This window comes from Magnolia sinica, chromosome 12 (assembly GCF_029962835.1).
Source record: "Magnolia sinica isolate HGM2019 chromosome 12, MsV1, whole genome shotgun sequence".
Classification (NCBI taxonomy): domain Eukaryota; kingdom Viridiplantae; phylum Streptophyta; class Magnoliopsida; order Magnoliales; family Magnoliaceae; genus Magnolia; species Magnolia sinica.
The window spans coordinates 73,265,235-73,282,769 of NC_080584.1; the positions used below are offsets into that span (position 1 = coordinate 73,265,235).

The 17,535-nt window shown below is 37.7% G+C and overlaps 1 protein-coding gene across 1 annotated transcript; it reads right to left on the reverse strand.

Moving 5' to 3' along the window:
• Positions 1 to 10,184: 10,184 nt before the first annotated feature.
• On the reverse strand, positions 10,185 to 17,141 carry LOC131221695 ((3S,6E)-nerolidol synthase 1-like). Its single transcript, XM_058216995.1, has 7 exons — positions 16,469 to 17,141; positions 16,022 to 16,292; positions 15,377 to 15,749; positions 15,063 to 15,281; positions 14,819 to 14,957; positions 11,440 to 11,688; positions 10,185 to 10,661 (listed from the first exon to the last, which is right to left on the reverse strand). Exons 1-7 carry the CDS (start codon positions 16,613 to 16,615, stop codon positions 10,371 to 10,373), a joined length of 1,689 nt encoding a protein of 562 aa, XP_058072978.1. The 5' UTR covers positions 16,616 to 17,141; the 3' UTR covers positions 10,185 to 10,370.
• Positions 17,142 to 17,535: the final 394 nt, after the last annotated feature.

Consider the following 17,535-nt stretch of genomic DNA (forward strand, 5'->3'; position numbering starts at 1 on the left):
CCATTATTCAATTGAATTAATAGTTTCCACGTCTGCAAGTTCTTAGTGTCTGCGTATCAAGCATCAGCATCAAAGATTATTACGTGGAAATGGAATGCGAGTAGTCATCCCCGAATCCTACTCTCTGCCCATACGTGCTAATTTCGCACGTGCATCCGAGATCAGATTCGTTCATCTAGCAGATCATAGCCGTCTACATTTGATCTAACTAAAATTTGGTCGGTCAGATTATCAAGGGAATCACACACTAGAAAAGGATTGTTGATTGTTCTACGTAAAGGATAACCATGTGGCCCACCTGATGGGCCGAGTTGCCAGATTTTGTCCACCATACATAAGTTATGAGACCCACCTCAGAACCGCACAGATCTTGCAACCACGACAGTTCCCAGGTATGGAGAGAGTAGATCCGGATGGCGAGTAATCATGGCACTGTCAGCAGGCCCGTCTTGGGGACTCAGATTGTTTTTTGTGGGACCCAAAGTTATGTATGTGTATTATCCACGCTGTCCATCCGTTTTTCCATATCATTTTACGGCATGAAATCGAACTTGAAATCATATCCGAAGCTCAAGTGGACCACATTACTGGAAACAGTGGGATTCGATTGCCTACCGTTGAAAACTTAACGGGCCCCACAGAAGTTTTGGATCAAGCTGATATTTGTTTTTCCCTTCATCCATGTCATAATGACCTTATGAACAGGGTGGATGATAAATAAACCTCGTGTGGGACTTGGGAAGGTTTCAACAGTGGACGTCATCACCTGCTTTTTCATGTGGTGTGGTCCACTTGAGTGTTGAAGATGCTTTAGTTTTAGCATTATATTCTAAAATGAACTAGAAAAATGGATGAACGGTGTGGATAAAAGCATATGCATCAGGATGGGCCCATAAAGTTTACTCAGAACAATGGGCTGTACCCAGTATCGGGCTAGTCCGAGGTCTGTCCAAGCCTAACCCACGAAGGAAAGCCTAGGCCAGGCCCATGAAGGGTTAAAACAAACAGGTTGGCTTTTGATGACAATGCATGGCTCGAACCCAAATCCAACATATGAGCCTGGAGCCAAGCCACCCACTTCTGGGCAACATCTGAGCTGTTCACTAAGGGTCACCATCCTCCATGACATATGCCAAACATACCCTTGAAAATCCTAATTGGGCCTAGATGGGCCGGGCTTAAGTTAGCTGATGGACTCTTAAATTTAGTTTAAATAAGCTTAAATTTTAGGCCTGGATTAGTAATATTGCAGGCCAAGCCTGGCCTATAAAGGGACATGGAAAGAGTCCTGCCAGGCAGAGGCTCTTTGGGGCCCTCTATGATGCTTTTCTTTCATCCATGCCGTTCATCCATTTTGACATATCATCTTATGGCACGAGCCTAAAAAGGAGCAAGATCCAATGTTCAAGCGGACCACACCAGAGGAAACAGTGGTGACAATGATGAATACCGTTGAAATCTTCCTGAACCCACGGTGATGTTTATTTACCATCCAACCTGTTCATGAGGTTACATGGAGCTGGATCTGCCACATTTTTGGGCTCAACCACTAAAACGATCTGAATGGCATGGATAAAACACATACATCATGATGGGCCGACCGTACCCCTGCCTAGACCAAGTCCATCCAGGCCAACTGTAAAATTAGAGCTAAAGGTGCCTTGCTTATGTAGGATAGCAACCACATCGTTTTTCTATAGTTGAGTTTATTTTTGTTTCTGCTAGTTCGCTCAGAGCTCATGGCCCATCTTTGGTGACACAATCCAACAGTGCGATGGATCTCGGTACATGCCTGTCTCCCATCAAAAGATGGCATGCCGAATGAAACGGTTATCCGACATGGGATTTTTATTAATTAATTAATTAATTATATATATATATATATATATATATATATATATATATATATATATATGGGGAAAAGGTACTTTGCGCTCAACCTCACGAGTCCGTCGCATGAGGTCGAGCTGTGTGGGCCCCACCGTGATGTGTTTCGAACATCTATCCCATCAGTCAAATGCACCATTCCATTGTGGACCTAGGTCTCAAAAATCAAGTCAATCCGTGACTTGTGTGGGCCACACCACATACAGAAGTGGGGAGGGGCCGTGCACCATTAAAACATTCATAATCATTTTTTGGGCCCACCGAGCTGTGGTTTGCAAATCCAGCCCATCCATTATGTGTGTCCCACTTGCATGAGGGTTCAGACCAACTTTTAGCAGCATTCAAAACTCAGGTGGGCCCCACCAAGTGCTTTTATATATTTTAACGGTATCTTCACATGATTTTAGATGGTATGGCCCACCTGAGTTCCGTATATGGCTGATTTTTGGGATATCCCATAATTTAGAGGGGACCCATCAAATGCATAGTGTTGATGGTCGAAACGCATCACGATGGGGCCCACACAGCTCGACCTCATGGGAGCTTATCGCGAGGTCGAGCGCATAGTACCTTTTCCCATATATATATATATATATATATATATATATATATATATATATATATATATATATATATATATATATATAGGAAAAGGTACTATGCGCTCGACCTCACAAGACCGTCCCATAAGGTCGAGTTGTGTGGGCCTCACTGTGATGCGTTTCGATCATCTACCCCATCAGTCAGATGCACCATTCCATCGTGGGCCTAGGTCTCAAAAATCAAGGCAATTCGTGACTTGTGCGGGCCACACCACATACAGAAGTGGGGAGGGGCCGTGCACCATTAAAACATTCATAATCATTTTTGGGCCCACCGAGATGTGGTTTGCAAATCCAGCCCATCCATTATGTGTGTCCCACTTGGATGAGGGTTCAGACCAAGTTTCAGCAGCATTCACAACTCAGGTGGGCCCCACAAAGTGCTTTTATATGTTTTTGGCATGTCTTCACATGATTTTAGATGGTATGGCCCACCTGAGTTCCGTATACGGATGATTTTTGGGATATCCCATAATTTAGAGGGGACCCATCAAATGCATGGTGTTGATGGTCGACACGCATCACGGTGGGGCCCATACAGCTCGACCTCATGGGAGCTTATCGTGAGGTCAAGCAGATAGTACCTTTTCCCTACACACACACACACACACACACACACACACATAACACAGGGTGGTCAATTGTAGATCCGAATCGTTCATTCATTCATACAATTAGAAACAAGCCAAGGTGCAAAAATCGTGCCTATAGTGTGACCCTGATCTTCTGTTAAATATGAACAATTTTTATCTTAAAAAAACTAGTACATAAATCTCCTTATGTTTCTAAGGTAATGCTTTGATTTGATAACCCTAAATATGGGATTTATAGCTCATAAATGATGAACAAATGTAACTAAACTAACCCTATTTAAAGTGTTAAGATCATTTGGTTCGCGTGATTCTTGCACCATAGTTTGCTCTAGTTATATGAGTTAATGAATGCTACATTTTGAAGATAGATAACCCTATATAGTGATTAAAAAGCTTATTGGCTTTGCTAATACTCTTATGAAAGGCATGAAATTGGCATATATATATAGGATGTAACCAAATTCAATGCACATAAAAAGGACTTAGACAAATGTCGCTGCACTTAAATAATACTTAGATGCATTTGGGCGGACTTCAATGTACTTTGATGCACTCTGGCAGACATTGATGGACCAAAGCCAGCATAAGTTTACCAAAGCCCGTTAAAATCTACGAAAGTGCAACAAAGTCTGGTGAATTGCGTTAAATATTCCAAAAGTCTGCCAAAGACCCCCATCGAAGTATGCCAAAGTCTATTAAACTAAAATCCAAACGAAGTCTTTAAAACTCCATTAAAGTTTGTGCAAGACTGTCAAAGTCCATGGAAGTGATATTAAAGTGAGCTAGAACCCATCAAAGTTCATTTATATATACATAAGTGCATTGGTGTTTGCTTAAATCTGTATAATTAGATTGATATATATGATGAACTGCATCATTAGGCTGATATTACATATGAAGGGTTCAATTAGATTGAATGTTAAAAATGAATGGTACAATGAGGCAGATATTCTAAAATTAATGGTCTAATTCGACCAACATTTAAGATAAATTGTTTAAATAAACTAATAATGAATATTGATGTTGTGGTTCAACCACATGAAAACTCCTGCTTCAATCTTTAAAAAAGTAGCACGTATTGCATGAAATATATGATTCCTAAAATCAAACTATTGATTAAGAAACTTGATGAGCATCCATTAGATATCAATAATCATCCATTGAAGCTACCACTTTATCATCATTGTTCTTATAAATATTTTAAAATGTAGCCAACACTACATAAATGTAAATCTAACTAAGGCATTGTGGATAACTTGCCCAGGCTAGCAACTTGACGAAGCATGGATAATCCTTAAGAACTAAACATAAACTCCACAACCTGCCTAAAATCTCAGTCATTGCTAAGCCTAAGCCAAGCTCTAACTAAACCCAGGCCATTATCTAAGCCGAGCCAGACCTATGCCACTACCTAAGCCGACCCATACCCAAGCCTTAAACCACTCTCTAGGCACGAACGAGCCAATTGGCTAAATGTCAGAGATGAAAAGTAAACGACGATAATCCGATTACCGCCGACAGTAGTCAGATTACCGCATACTCTTAAAATATGTGCCCCAAGCTATAATTGTTGCTCCCTTACAAAGTCAACTATGCTAGACATGCACGCTAGAGTTCCTACTATTTACCAATTTACAAAGCCCTTTAACTCATAAGAAAATATCACGTGGCATCTCCCTTCTCTCCACCAATCTTAGGCTACCGCATCATCATTTATCATTCATAATCTATAAAATTAGCAAAAAATCATCCCAATAGGTAATTATAAATACCCTTACTCCTCTCTTCATTTCACACAAACCAAGGAACTCTCACTGAGAGAGAGAGAGAGAGAGAGAGAGAGAGAGAGAGAGTGAGTGAGAGAAAGTGCTTGAGTTTTCAAGCTTCTATATTCTTCAACCCCCATCTAGCCTCCTCCAACCATCTCTTAGACTCCCAGTCCCACTTAGGTCAACCCTTCCAACCATAGTGCACCCAAACCTCCAAGTCATTTCAAGTGCAAGTAAAAGATCATGATGTCATCATTATCATTCATACTTCGTGAATTACATCATTACATCCTTTCTCACCCCTCAACTTCTCTAGGTTGCCATTGAAAGCATGATTTATGATTTGCTGAAACTTTGAATCTTATTACATAAAAAATTCATGGTAACCTAGTCCTGTTACATAACATTCTAATATCATCACATCTATTCTTAAATCCCATTGCTAGACATTTTTTGGACGTATGCTCTCTGTCTTGCCGGAATTTTGGACCCCGCCACATTAGAAATCTGAGTCTGCCTAGTCTTATTTTAATACTTTACATCATATTATCTTATATCATAAGATCAATTTACCACATGAAGTAGAGACCATACACCCGTACGGGCAAAGAGAGTTCCTAACACCCTCCCTCTCTGTAACTGAGGTCCCTTACTCGGAATTTTAGGTCATAGATCAGAAGTCAACTTAAAGCAAGAAAGTCTCTGGATTCTCTAGCTTTTACAGATTCTGTAGGTTCTGGTCGACTACGAGATTTTGAACTAATTGGCTAATGGTGACTCCAAGTCTACTACATCATCAATCCAAATTAGCCCATACGCCTAAAAAATAAAGATAAAAAAACATAGTCGCTGATTTCCAATGTTTATAAACATAGGCCGCGTGTACAATAACTATACACATGCATATTGTTTGCCACAATCGTAAAGTGTATCAAACTTTTTTCTTGCAACTATCAAAGACATGCAACATTGCTTTTATACATTTTGGTTGTAGGACGAAAGTATCGTACATAAAAAGTTTTGTATTAAAAACTACGTCTATTTGTAAAATATCTATTTACAAACATCTCGACAAACACATGCTGGAAAAAGAACACCTTAGTTATTTTCAACAATGCCATTGTTGAAATAAGGTCATTCGATTAATGGGACATACAAAGTTTGCTAGCATCTTATTTCATTGAAATATTTCTTTCTATAAAAGATGGAGCACACTACCAATGACTTTGTTCTTCATGAAAGACTTTACAAAGCATTTGGGTGGGCCCCACAAAAAAGGGACCACACTTATCATATAACAAAGCCTTAGACTAGGAACAAACCCAACAAAAGGTGAGGGGCACCCATCAACTACTCTCAAAGAAGAGAAAGTAGCACCTAACTATATTCCTGACTTCATGGACCTTAGCCATGACCGATTGCCACAAGACCCATAAGATCCAACATGAAAGAGCTCCTGCTTTCCCGTTGCATATTTGCTTTCTAAGAAGCCACATTTTTATTAGTTGAGCTTCCAATACGATCCACACCATCCGCTACTGAGTTGGCCTCTCAAGCTACATACGATAGACAACAATTGATGCAAAGGAGTTTAGCGTTTACTTCTTATGCCAATACTATAAGTATTGGTCTTGTTGGTTGTTTTTAAAACAGAGAGAGAGAGAGAGAGAGAGAGAGAGAGAGAGAGAGAGAGTTGCCTTAAGGTCATTTGAAATATGGTTATGGGAATAGTCTTGTATTGAAAAGAAAGAATGACTATTTTTCACTTGATATATAGATTCATATAGATAATATTTGTTTGAGCTCTTAGATATGTTATGCCAAGCACCAAATATGTGAATGTGTGCCCATCGCATCATGTCGCGTGTGCTGGGCTGGGCTCGAGCTTGTCTAAATGATCCATTTTAATTTTTTCTTAATTATTATTATTATTATTTTTACCAAGTCTTTTGGTTCCATGTCGCAAGTATTTTACAACGGTGTTTTGATCATTGATATAGTTGTTTCTATACGTTGGCTACTACCTAAGTGTCGATAGGTGTTAGCCACATGTGCGATGGGTTTTACTATATGTAGCTATTACGAAAAACCTAATTAACAGAGAAATTATAATAAAAAAACCTAGCCACTCCCTTCCTTTCTTTAGTTTTTCGTAATCCTCTATTAACAAAGTTTTAAACTGTCATTATTATATATTATTTTTTATCGAGATATTCTAAGCATCAACCGCTTGGTAATAGAGTTGGCAATATTTGTCTATCACCAGTTGTAGCCCAAAGGCGGTCGTCATAGGGAATCTAGATTATTTATATGGTTCAACAAACAGGCATGAATCGTCTTTGGGAAAGCGACTTGGTTTTGCGCCTCCGCTGGCTTTGTCAATCAATTATTTCTTATTTTCTTATTACCCATGTTCGATCTAGCAGCACTCATTCTAATTTATAAATGATTTGTTTTATCTATTTCATTAATCATTATTTATTATCTTTTGTTGGTAATTAACTACAAATATTATTTTTTAATGTTTTTTGTACATTGAAACAACAATCAAAAGACATTTTTATTAGTGTATAAAAAATTATCAAATAATATTTAATCTATTGAGATACGTTTTGATTTATTTTTTCTTAATCCATATATGTTTAGATCTATTTCTGATTAATTTAGATATGTTTAGATCTATTTCTTATTTGTTCATATCTATTACAATACTTATGTTTTTTTTAGGTTTGCTTTATAATTTAAATTTTCTTTTTTTGTAATTAATTTTAGTACAATTTATTTATTAATTATAATAATTGTTTAGATCTGTTTATTACATTTACATCTATTCAGATCTATAATAATTATTTGATTTCCATATTCATTAGATCTATAAGATTAATTCAAATCCATTCGATTAATCTAAACTTGTCCGATTGATATATATTCATCTAATTAATCCACCCTTATCTGATTTGTTCATATCTACCTCGCTAATTTACTTTATATCATTTCTGAGTTGATTATTTGAATCAATTTGTCAACTTAACACATATCTATCTTATTATTATTAAATTATCAATCATTGGTGTTATTTTTTAATTCATCTGTTAAATAGATTTTCTATCATTTGTACAAATTTGTAGTACTGTCAGCTAATTAATTTTGAATCAATTTTAAATTCATTTATTATTCTATTAAATTAATTGTTCTATTGTTTAATAATTAGTTATAATAATTTTGTTCAGTTATATTATATTAGAATTTAAGATAGTTTGACACATCTGTTTTATTGGAAGAGGATAATGGCATCTACAAAATGTCACTCCCAATCTTCTCTAATCATTGATCAGTTTGACGAATCTAAAAAAAAGAAATAGAAAAAAATAATTTGAGTTCTTTTATATATATATATATATATATATATATATATATATATATATATATATATATATATATATATATATATAAACAAAAACTACTTTATATTCTTAAGAAGGAACAAAATACTCATTTGTTGGAACATTATCGCACCTGGAGACTAAATAAATGAACAAAAGATTATGAGCTTTGTAATGATCATGTACTAAACTATATGACAAATCCAATGTTTAACATTTATCATGACTGTAAGTCATCTAAGGAACTCTAGAAAACCCCTGCAAAGAAGCCCTTAGCAATGTTGACACAGTACGAGGTCGTTGGTGTGTGGCACACCATGCAACCTACTTTCATGATCAGAAGAGCTCTTCTTTAGCAATCTTGATAATAATAATAATAAAATGAGGTAATTAAATTCCTTAGAAACCGTGGCTAAAAATTGACTTCGAGCCTCAGTTCCTCAATAATTGAGGGTAAAACTAGACTTCTAGCTTTGGTTCCTTAACAACAAAGGTTAACTTCTAACCTCGGTTCTTTAATAACCATGACTAAAAGCTAACTTCTAACCTCAGTTCCATAGTAACTATGGCTAAAACCTGACTTTAAGCCTCAGTTCCTTAGCAACCAAGGCTAAACGCAAAGTTTGAACCTTGATTCCTTAGAAACATTATCATTCGAGGTTAATTAACATTGTTTTTGTAGATTTTTATTTTTATTTTTTTCATTTCCATTATTTGGATTCTGATAATTTTTTTCTTTTTTATTTTCAAGTGAATGTGCCTTTGCAATATATTTCAATTTCTTGGATTGTTTGCCTCTATTCTTAATTAGCTTCCTATTATATCCAAATATTAAGAACAAGGTCATCTACATTTATTTTCTTTTTCTTATATTTAAGGAAAAAAATTGTACCTTTTCCATGAATATAGAAGTTTTTCAATAATTATATCCAGATTAAAAAACTTCATTTACTAGTGTCCATTCGGATAGAATTTCATGTATTGTCATTTACAAATCGTGGGCGTGATTAATAACTAAATTATTGTTAATCATTTTAGACATTTATGTAATGACTAAAAATGTACTTTTTTTTGTTTTGTTTTTGTATCTTCAATTTTTAAGTTCTTCTCTAAATGCTCTCATAGATCCTTAGCCTAAGTATGATGACAATATATGTCATAATTCTTATTATTCATCCCACTTAGACTATGATACAACATAGGTAAACTTTTCCAATTTAGAACGACCAAAGTAAGCAGCAGATTCATATCCAAACAGAAGATGGCATCGGATTTGTAATACCGTAAATCACTTTTAGAATGGTCAAATAAAATTTCATTTTCTTATGCCATCTTTTAAAGTTCTTTTTATCAAATATTTCAATTCTGTAATTTTTTGGCACAGATGCCATTAAATCAAAATATTATTGATAACAATGATTTATCTATAAATTGTATTATAATGGTTTAAACAAATCGATAATTAATATTGATGGTTTGATTAGGCTAATGTTTAACATAAAAACTCTTTATTGGATCTTGAAGATCATAACATCTAAGATATGAAACATATGCTTCTTTAAATCAAGCCATTGATTAAAAAACTTGATGAGCATGCATTAGATATCAATAATTAATAGTTTAAGCCACCACTTTCTGATCATTGTCGTCTTTGTGTAAAAGACTTTAAAGTGGAGCCCAAGATATGAACAGTTGCCCATGGGACAACAACTACTCATAGGCATCATCCCCCACAGTCATAAAGAGTATCATGCTTTTTCTTGCAGGTAACATATATAGGCATGCAACATTGGATCCATATGTTTTTGTATTGATATAAAAGTGTGTCTATTTACACGTACAAAGCTCTGTATTAAAACTAGCTTCATTTGTAAATTATCTAATTTCAAACATATGGACAAACGGATGCCAGAAAAAGAACAATGTAGTTATTTTCAACAATACTATTGATTGATGAAATTAGACCATTCTGTCATTGGGACGTACGAACAAAGTTCGTACCTTTTTTTATTTCAGTAATTTAATTACAACCTGGCGCAGATACACGTTTTCACTCACATGCATACATGTAGATGATCATGAAGACCCAGTGTCATGAGATTCTTTATTTTATTTTATTTTATTTCATGGGTTTTCTTACAGAGGGCATTTTTCTTTAAGCAATGAATTGATATGTCCTTCAAGAGCTGGTAGCCGTTGATTTTGGTCATAGCTGTACATGATTTGCACCATTCGTGCAGTGTTGAGTGAGGCTTCCTTGAAAGATGGAGAAAATAGGTTTGAGGAGAGCAATTCCTTGTTGAGCTTCTTCCATTCCATGGAAATCATTTGCATGACATGTTCTCCTACAATGGTTGGAGATGTGATACCATGCTCTTTCATGTAGCATTCCACATATGAGCCATCTTTTCCTTCTTGGTTCTCATCCTAGGGAGAGAGAGAGAGAGAGAGAGAGAGAGAGAGAGAGAGAGAGAGAGAGAGAGAGAGAGAGAGAGAGAGAGAGAGAGGTTTTAACGTTGTGAAAAATTGGACAACAATACAAGTGCCTAATTTTTTGAATTGTCTATCCATCCTGGTGGGGTACATTTGATGAATGGATTGGATAGCACATCCAAAACACGGTGGGCCCGACACACAATCTGAAAGGTTTTAATGGGCCGGGCTTGGGCCTGCCAAAATTGAATTTTGTTTAGTCCTGTCCTAAACAGCTTAAAATCTGGGCCGAAGTCAACCACAAGCCCGGCCCGTTGACATCCCATATCCCAACTGCTCCTTGTGGTGTGATCCACCTGTGTTTTGGATGGCCTGATGTTGGAATACGGCCTGAAATTTCAGGGCACACCTTCTGGATGAAGTGGATGTGGCCCTAATTTATCACGCTGGGCGCAAGATCCTGTCCACTCATCAAGTAACAGGCACTGCAAGCATGCCCTGGTTCAAAAGTCGGACTTGTGTACTCATTCTCAAACGGGCCATGCATGCACAAAATGGACGGTTAAAAATTATGGCCAACCAATCAACGATCCATATTCAACATACGTACGTGCATGGCCCATCTGATGAATGGACCAAAACTATTTTGGATGCCTCGCAGTCTGCCCACCTGATCAATGACCTAGATCTCATGGCCCATGTGTCACGACGTCGCCAGATAGAATTCATGTAGAGTTGGAATTTATGCAATCACTGCCACTAATCTTTGTACCTTGGCACTTCCCAAATCGTCCCAAAGCCGTAGGATTGTTGCTGGACAGGAGATGAGCCCTGGAATACTGTCCAAACGTTCTATACTCTCCCTTGTGATTCCATGGCCCAAAAGAAAAAATGCGTGGACCAGCACAATATGTACTCCCGTGCTAATCACCCCATTTCTTAAGTACTCGTCGGCCTTCGGCATCTGTCCTGAGGCGAACCATTTTGCTTCCACCAGGAATGCCTTGCACAAGTCTGCCCACTGTATGGTGATCAGATGGATGAAAATTAGAGGTCGTTTGTATTTCAGTAGTTTTGCCTAAGTGTTTATTTTATTTTATTTTATTTAAAAAAAAAAAAAAAAAACACATATCCACAACACACAGACTCACGCACCCACTCACATCACATGGAGCTCATCCCGGGTCTCAGTGTTGAAACTTTTAAGCTATTTATACCTCAAGTAATTAATTTTGGTTTTTATGAATCTAACAGATAAGTATGTTTGAAAATAATAAACTTAAAAAGTAAAAATGTTTGTTTAATTTCTAATATTACATTGTTAATTTGTAAATATCTTCTATTAATTTCTCTCATCTTTCTCTCATCTTCCATATTTTTAACATCTCTCTCTCTCTCTCTCTCTCTCTCTCTCTCTCTCTCTCTCTCTCTCTCTCTCTCTATATATATATATATATATATATATATATATATATATATATATATATATATCGGAATGCTCACCTGCGAACCATTTCGTACAGACTACATACAAACTTTTTTGAGAACTCATCATATTTGATGAGTCTCGAAAATCTGAATGGTCCACATGAAGCAGAACGTCATGAAACCCCCTCGTACCAATTTTTACTTTGAACCAAAACTTCGGTGGGCCATGAAAAATGCAAATAGTTTCTTCCCTTGATTTGAATTTCTCTTTGCTATGACCCACCAGAATCTTAGATCAGGGTGAAAATTCAGCTCCTGAAGTTTCATAGGATTCTGCTTCTTATGGACCGTTTGGATTCGACACCCATGACACGTGTGCAAAGGTGCGCATGTGCGTAGGTGCGTAGGTGAGCATGCCTCTCTCTCTCTCTCTCTCTCTCTCTCTCTCTCTCTCTCTCTCTCTATATATATATATATATATATATATATATATAAACCTTTGATGTAGATTGTTCATTATATTAAGCTCACCTTAGCAATGTCTTTAATGTGAACCGTTTATTGTGCAGGGCTTACCTTCAATATAAATCATCCACTTGGTAAGATCCATTGACCATGTAGGCTATCCATCATGTTGGCCAACTTTGGATGTGAGTTGTCCATCAAGTTGGACATTTTGATATGGAGCATCCATCATGCCTCCTTGGATGTAGGCCACCCATCATAAAGGGCCAAACTTTGACATGGACCATCGATTACATGTGGCCAACCTCAATGTGGGACATCCATCATGTGGGGCCCACCTTCAATGGCCACCACTTATCATGTGGAGCCCACCTTTAATGTGGATTATCTGTCATGTGGGACCCACTTTAAAGTGGGCCGTCCATCATGCAGGACCCACCTTGGTTGTGGGCCATTCCTCATTATAGATTGACCTTTGATGTAGACCATCCATTATGTGGGGCCCACCTTGATATGGGTCATCTATCATGTGGGGACCACATTCAATTTACATGACCTATCATGTGGAGCCTACCTTTTACATGGATCATCCATCATGTGGGCCCCACGTTCGAAGTGGCCATCCATGATGCAGGGCCCACCTTGGATGTGGGCCATTCATTATTGGGTGTTGACCTTTGATGCAGGCCATCCATTATGTGGGGCCCACCTTAATATGGGCCATCCATCATGTGGGCTCCATCTTGACATGGGTCATCCATCATGTGGGGACCACCTTCAATGTCCACTCCAAATCATGCGCAGCCTACTTTTGATGTAGATCGTCCATCATTTAGGTCCTACCTTTGAAACGGGGTGTCCATCATGCGATGCCTACATTGATGAGGAGCATTCATCATTAGAGGTTGATCTTTGATGTGGACTATCCATTATGTATAGCCTACCTTGATATGAGTCATCCATCGCATGGGGCCAATCTTAAATGTTCATCACCCATCCACACCCTCCCACTCTCGAAGTGGGTCATTTATCATATGGGGTCCACTTTGGATGTGGGCCATTAATGATTAGGGGTCGACCTTTGATCCGGACTGTCCATTATGTGGGTCCACCTTGATGTGGGTCATCCATCATATGAACCCACCTTTGATGTGGACCATCCATCATGCAAACCCCACCTTCAATGTGGACGATTGATCATACTGGGCCGCCTTTGATATGTACCATCCATTATGCAAAGAGATGAGAGAGAAGAAAAACGTTAAAAGTTAGAAAGCAACAACTTTTTACTTATGGTGATAAGTTAATTTAAGCTAAAAGTTACTTTTACCCAGCTAATTTTTATTAAAGAAAGAACTTATTTGTTGATTAGTCTTGCGTTAAAAAGGAGTGGGGACACCCTTTTGTTATTTTACAAAAAAAGAAAAAAAGAAAAAAAGAAAAAGAAAAAATGAAAGAGCTACTTTGTGGGATTCCGCAATTTCAACAGCTTGTTGAACTTACATTTGCTAATGAATAGCCTACCCTGAAAGTTTTGGGCCCTACATCATTGACTAAGGCCTTATTATTCTATACTCAATGTGGAATGATCATTTTCATAGTCCTGTATGAAAAAGGTTAGAATCATCCGATCAAAGTGAGTTTCACGAGGGACGGGCAATCAAAGGTGGTCCTCAGTGCCATATAACTAATTGTACTTTCTTTATTATAATTAATATGGACTAATCATTTTCCCGATGATTGGTATTATTTCTATCAAAGTGCTTTTAAGAGGAAGGGACAAAAAGGAGTGGGTTTACATGGATGGTTAAATCAATCACCTAACCTTCAATGTTAAAGTCAACATGGACTGTCCATTTTCTTAGCTATTGACCTGATGGTTAAGATCATTCGATCAGAGTGACTTCTGATGAGCAATAAAAGGTGACTGGACCTAACTGGGAATCCAGATTAGTGATCCAACCTTCTCTATTATAATAAAATGAACCGTCCACTCTGTTAGCCATTGATTGGATGGTTAGGTTTATCTCATCAAACTATTTTTAGAGAGATTGCCAATAAAAGGTAGGTTTCACTTGGTGGATTATCTATATCATTCAAAAAACCTACAATTTCCTAACGATTGATCATATGGTTAGGATCCACAAAGAACATGTGCTGGTAAAATGACCAATATGGTACATTCGATCTGGTCTGCCACACTTACAGGATAAAAAAACGAATGGTTAGAAGAAAAGTTGTGGTATATGGTAATTTACCGTTTTTTTCAATGAATGTATGGGATTCCAACCATGTTTCTTGAGTACCAGAAAACTGATCTCATTGGTGGTGTTGTAGAGCGCCATGAAGCATATCTGCATGTACCTTGGAAGCCGATCGATGGCTGATAATTCCCACCTATAAAAATGGTTCAATATTAATATTTACTAGAAAAAATATATAAAAATACCAACATACACCACCTAATTTGTTAGGAGGATGAAGAAGAAGAATGTTCAGCACCTAACGACTGCTTCAGTGAAGAAGGCAAGCTCATCAAGTGTCCCATAAACATCGAAAATGTCGTCGATTATGTAAATGAGTGAGATGGGTTTTGTGAGTTCGATCCTATACTCCGAGAAATGAGGATTTGAGAGGATTGCCAAAGGCCACATGTACCATTTCATGGGTTGGTCCCTCGCAAAACTTAGCTCTTGTGCCAGGCCCAGGTCTCTCCACCACCTACGATGGGAAAGGAAAAAAACAATCAGATTAGATGGTATAGCTCATAATACAAAATACACAATCGATTCAATTAATGTAGCTTAACAGCTTACTTAGAAAACTCTCTAAGCTCCCTTTGGTGCAATGATTGGACGGAATTGAAATCCAACTTCGCGAGTTCATGTAGGAATCCGGTGGACCCATTTGATCCAAGTTGATTATTGAGGTAGTTTTTGGTGTTGAACCTAGGCAAGCTCATGTGGATGGGATGCTCTAAGGCGTGGCCCGCCAGCACTGCGAGGCCCGGTTCCATGGAGGTCATTGAAGCCTTGAGTTGTTTTCTAGTGAAATCACAGGCTTCATCGAGTATCTCCTCTCCTACTATTCCAAGGCGTGAAGCTTCATATAAACCCAACATTCCCCTTACATCTTTGTTTAAATGTGGCTTAAATCTCCCTTGGCGATCTCTAAAGTCATCAAATATGTCTGTTCCATGCCTTAGGGTCAGCAAATTCTGTTATGGGAGGTTGCGTTTGGATGTCTGATTAAATTGAATTGCAATCGCTCAAATCAATAAAGAGTAAATGATCAAAGTGGTGTTAGTCCAAGCAACATTCATAACGAGGTAGCATTTCCAGTCCTACTTGACATGTACTTTTGAGATTTCCTTTATAATGGATTGAGCAATTACAATTCGTTTCAATGAGAACACAAATGCATCGCAATGAAACAAATAATAATATTGGAAATTGACGCACCTGGTGATACATAGTACCCATGTTGTCGCAACAAGCGGAAGCTAAGTGTAGTGTTGTACAATCCTTTGTTGGCACGACCATTACTAGCTTGATCACCAAGGTTCTTATACCGGTGACTTAGAATTTCTTCAATTTCTTCCTGGAAGTGGTAATCAATGCTGAGGCATTGCAAGCTGTCGATCATCATCATACATTCTAATGGGTCATATAGGCAATGGAGCACACGGCGGACTTCCTCGAGTTTCTCCGTCCGTTTGACATGAAAGTTGTCCTACATGAGAAAACCATGGTGCCGTGAGTGGTAGAACATGAACAATAAGTTAAATTTTTCTATGAAAAACAAGAAATGATAGGGAAAAATGGTTTTTTATTTTTTTTTAATTTTTTTTTTTAAATAATAATTCTTGCCATGTTATCAACGAATGCATTGGAAGACGGCAAGGAGACCAGGTCGTGGTCTTGGGTGATGATCGGATGGTGACTGGCAGAGACATTCCATATCATGAGTTTCTTTGCTCTAAGCTCATGGGAGGGTTGAGTGATGGGAGCAATGGGCGAATGGGGAGATGAAAAAACTCCACGAGAGAAGGCCATGGAGAGAAAAAAAAATAAAAATGCTACTGTCTAAGGACTCGTAGAAAAGGAGGGAGATATCTAATTGTGTTGAAGCACTAAGCTCCTTTATATAGTGAAAAATACACCACAACTAGTGGGCCACAACCAATGGGATATTTTCTAAATGAATGGTGATGAATATTCCTTTGTGCCCAATTGAAGGGCAGGTCAGGTAGTCCACAGACTATATATTAAAGTGGATTTAGAATGCGAGGTGGGCCTTGTATGCATATTTGCCGATGATGGGAACCATTCAAGACATGGGTCTCACCGCGAATAGGCCATGATCAAAGTGAGAGTTCTCACAGTCCATCCTTGCCTATAGGCAGATAGAAGCCCTGGAATGGCCAATGGTTTGCCTTTTTGAGTCCATTTTTCTGAAGGTTAGGATTATCTTTGCAGCAAGAAGAAAAAGGAATGTCCATGGCCAATCAATACTGAGTCCTAGCTCCTGAAATTGTTCTTGCATTGATCCACACAATCCAAGTGGTGGACTAAGATTCACTTTGGTAGTCCTGAGGATTGCCAGAGCTTTTCCCATTTTTCATTTCTTAGTTAATCTCGAGTTCTTACAACTTAAGAGCCATGAAGAAGTAGATGTTTTCCGGCACGGTATTTCCGGGCCAGCTTTGATTGCCCATCCCTCTCAATATATATATATATATATATATATATATATATATATATATATATATATTATATATATATATATATATATGTGTGTTGGAGGTTCTATACGGTCGAGTTCATGGGAACTTCCCATGAGGTGGAGCTATGTGGGCCCCACCATTATGTATGTCAAACATCAACACCATGCATTTGATGGGTCCCCTTTAAATGATGCAATATGTCAAAAATCAGCCATATAAATAAGTCAGGTGGGCCATACCATCTAAAAT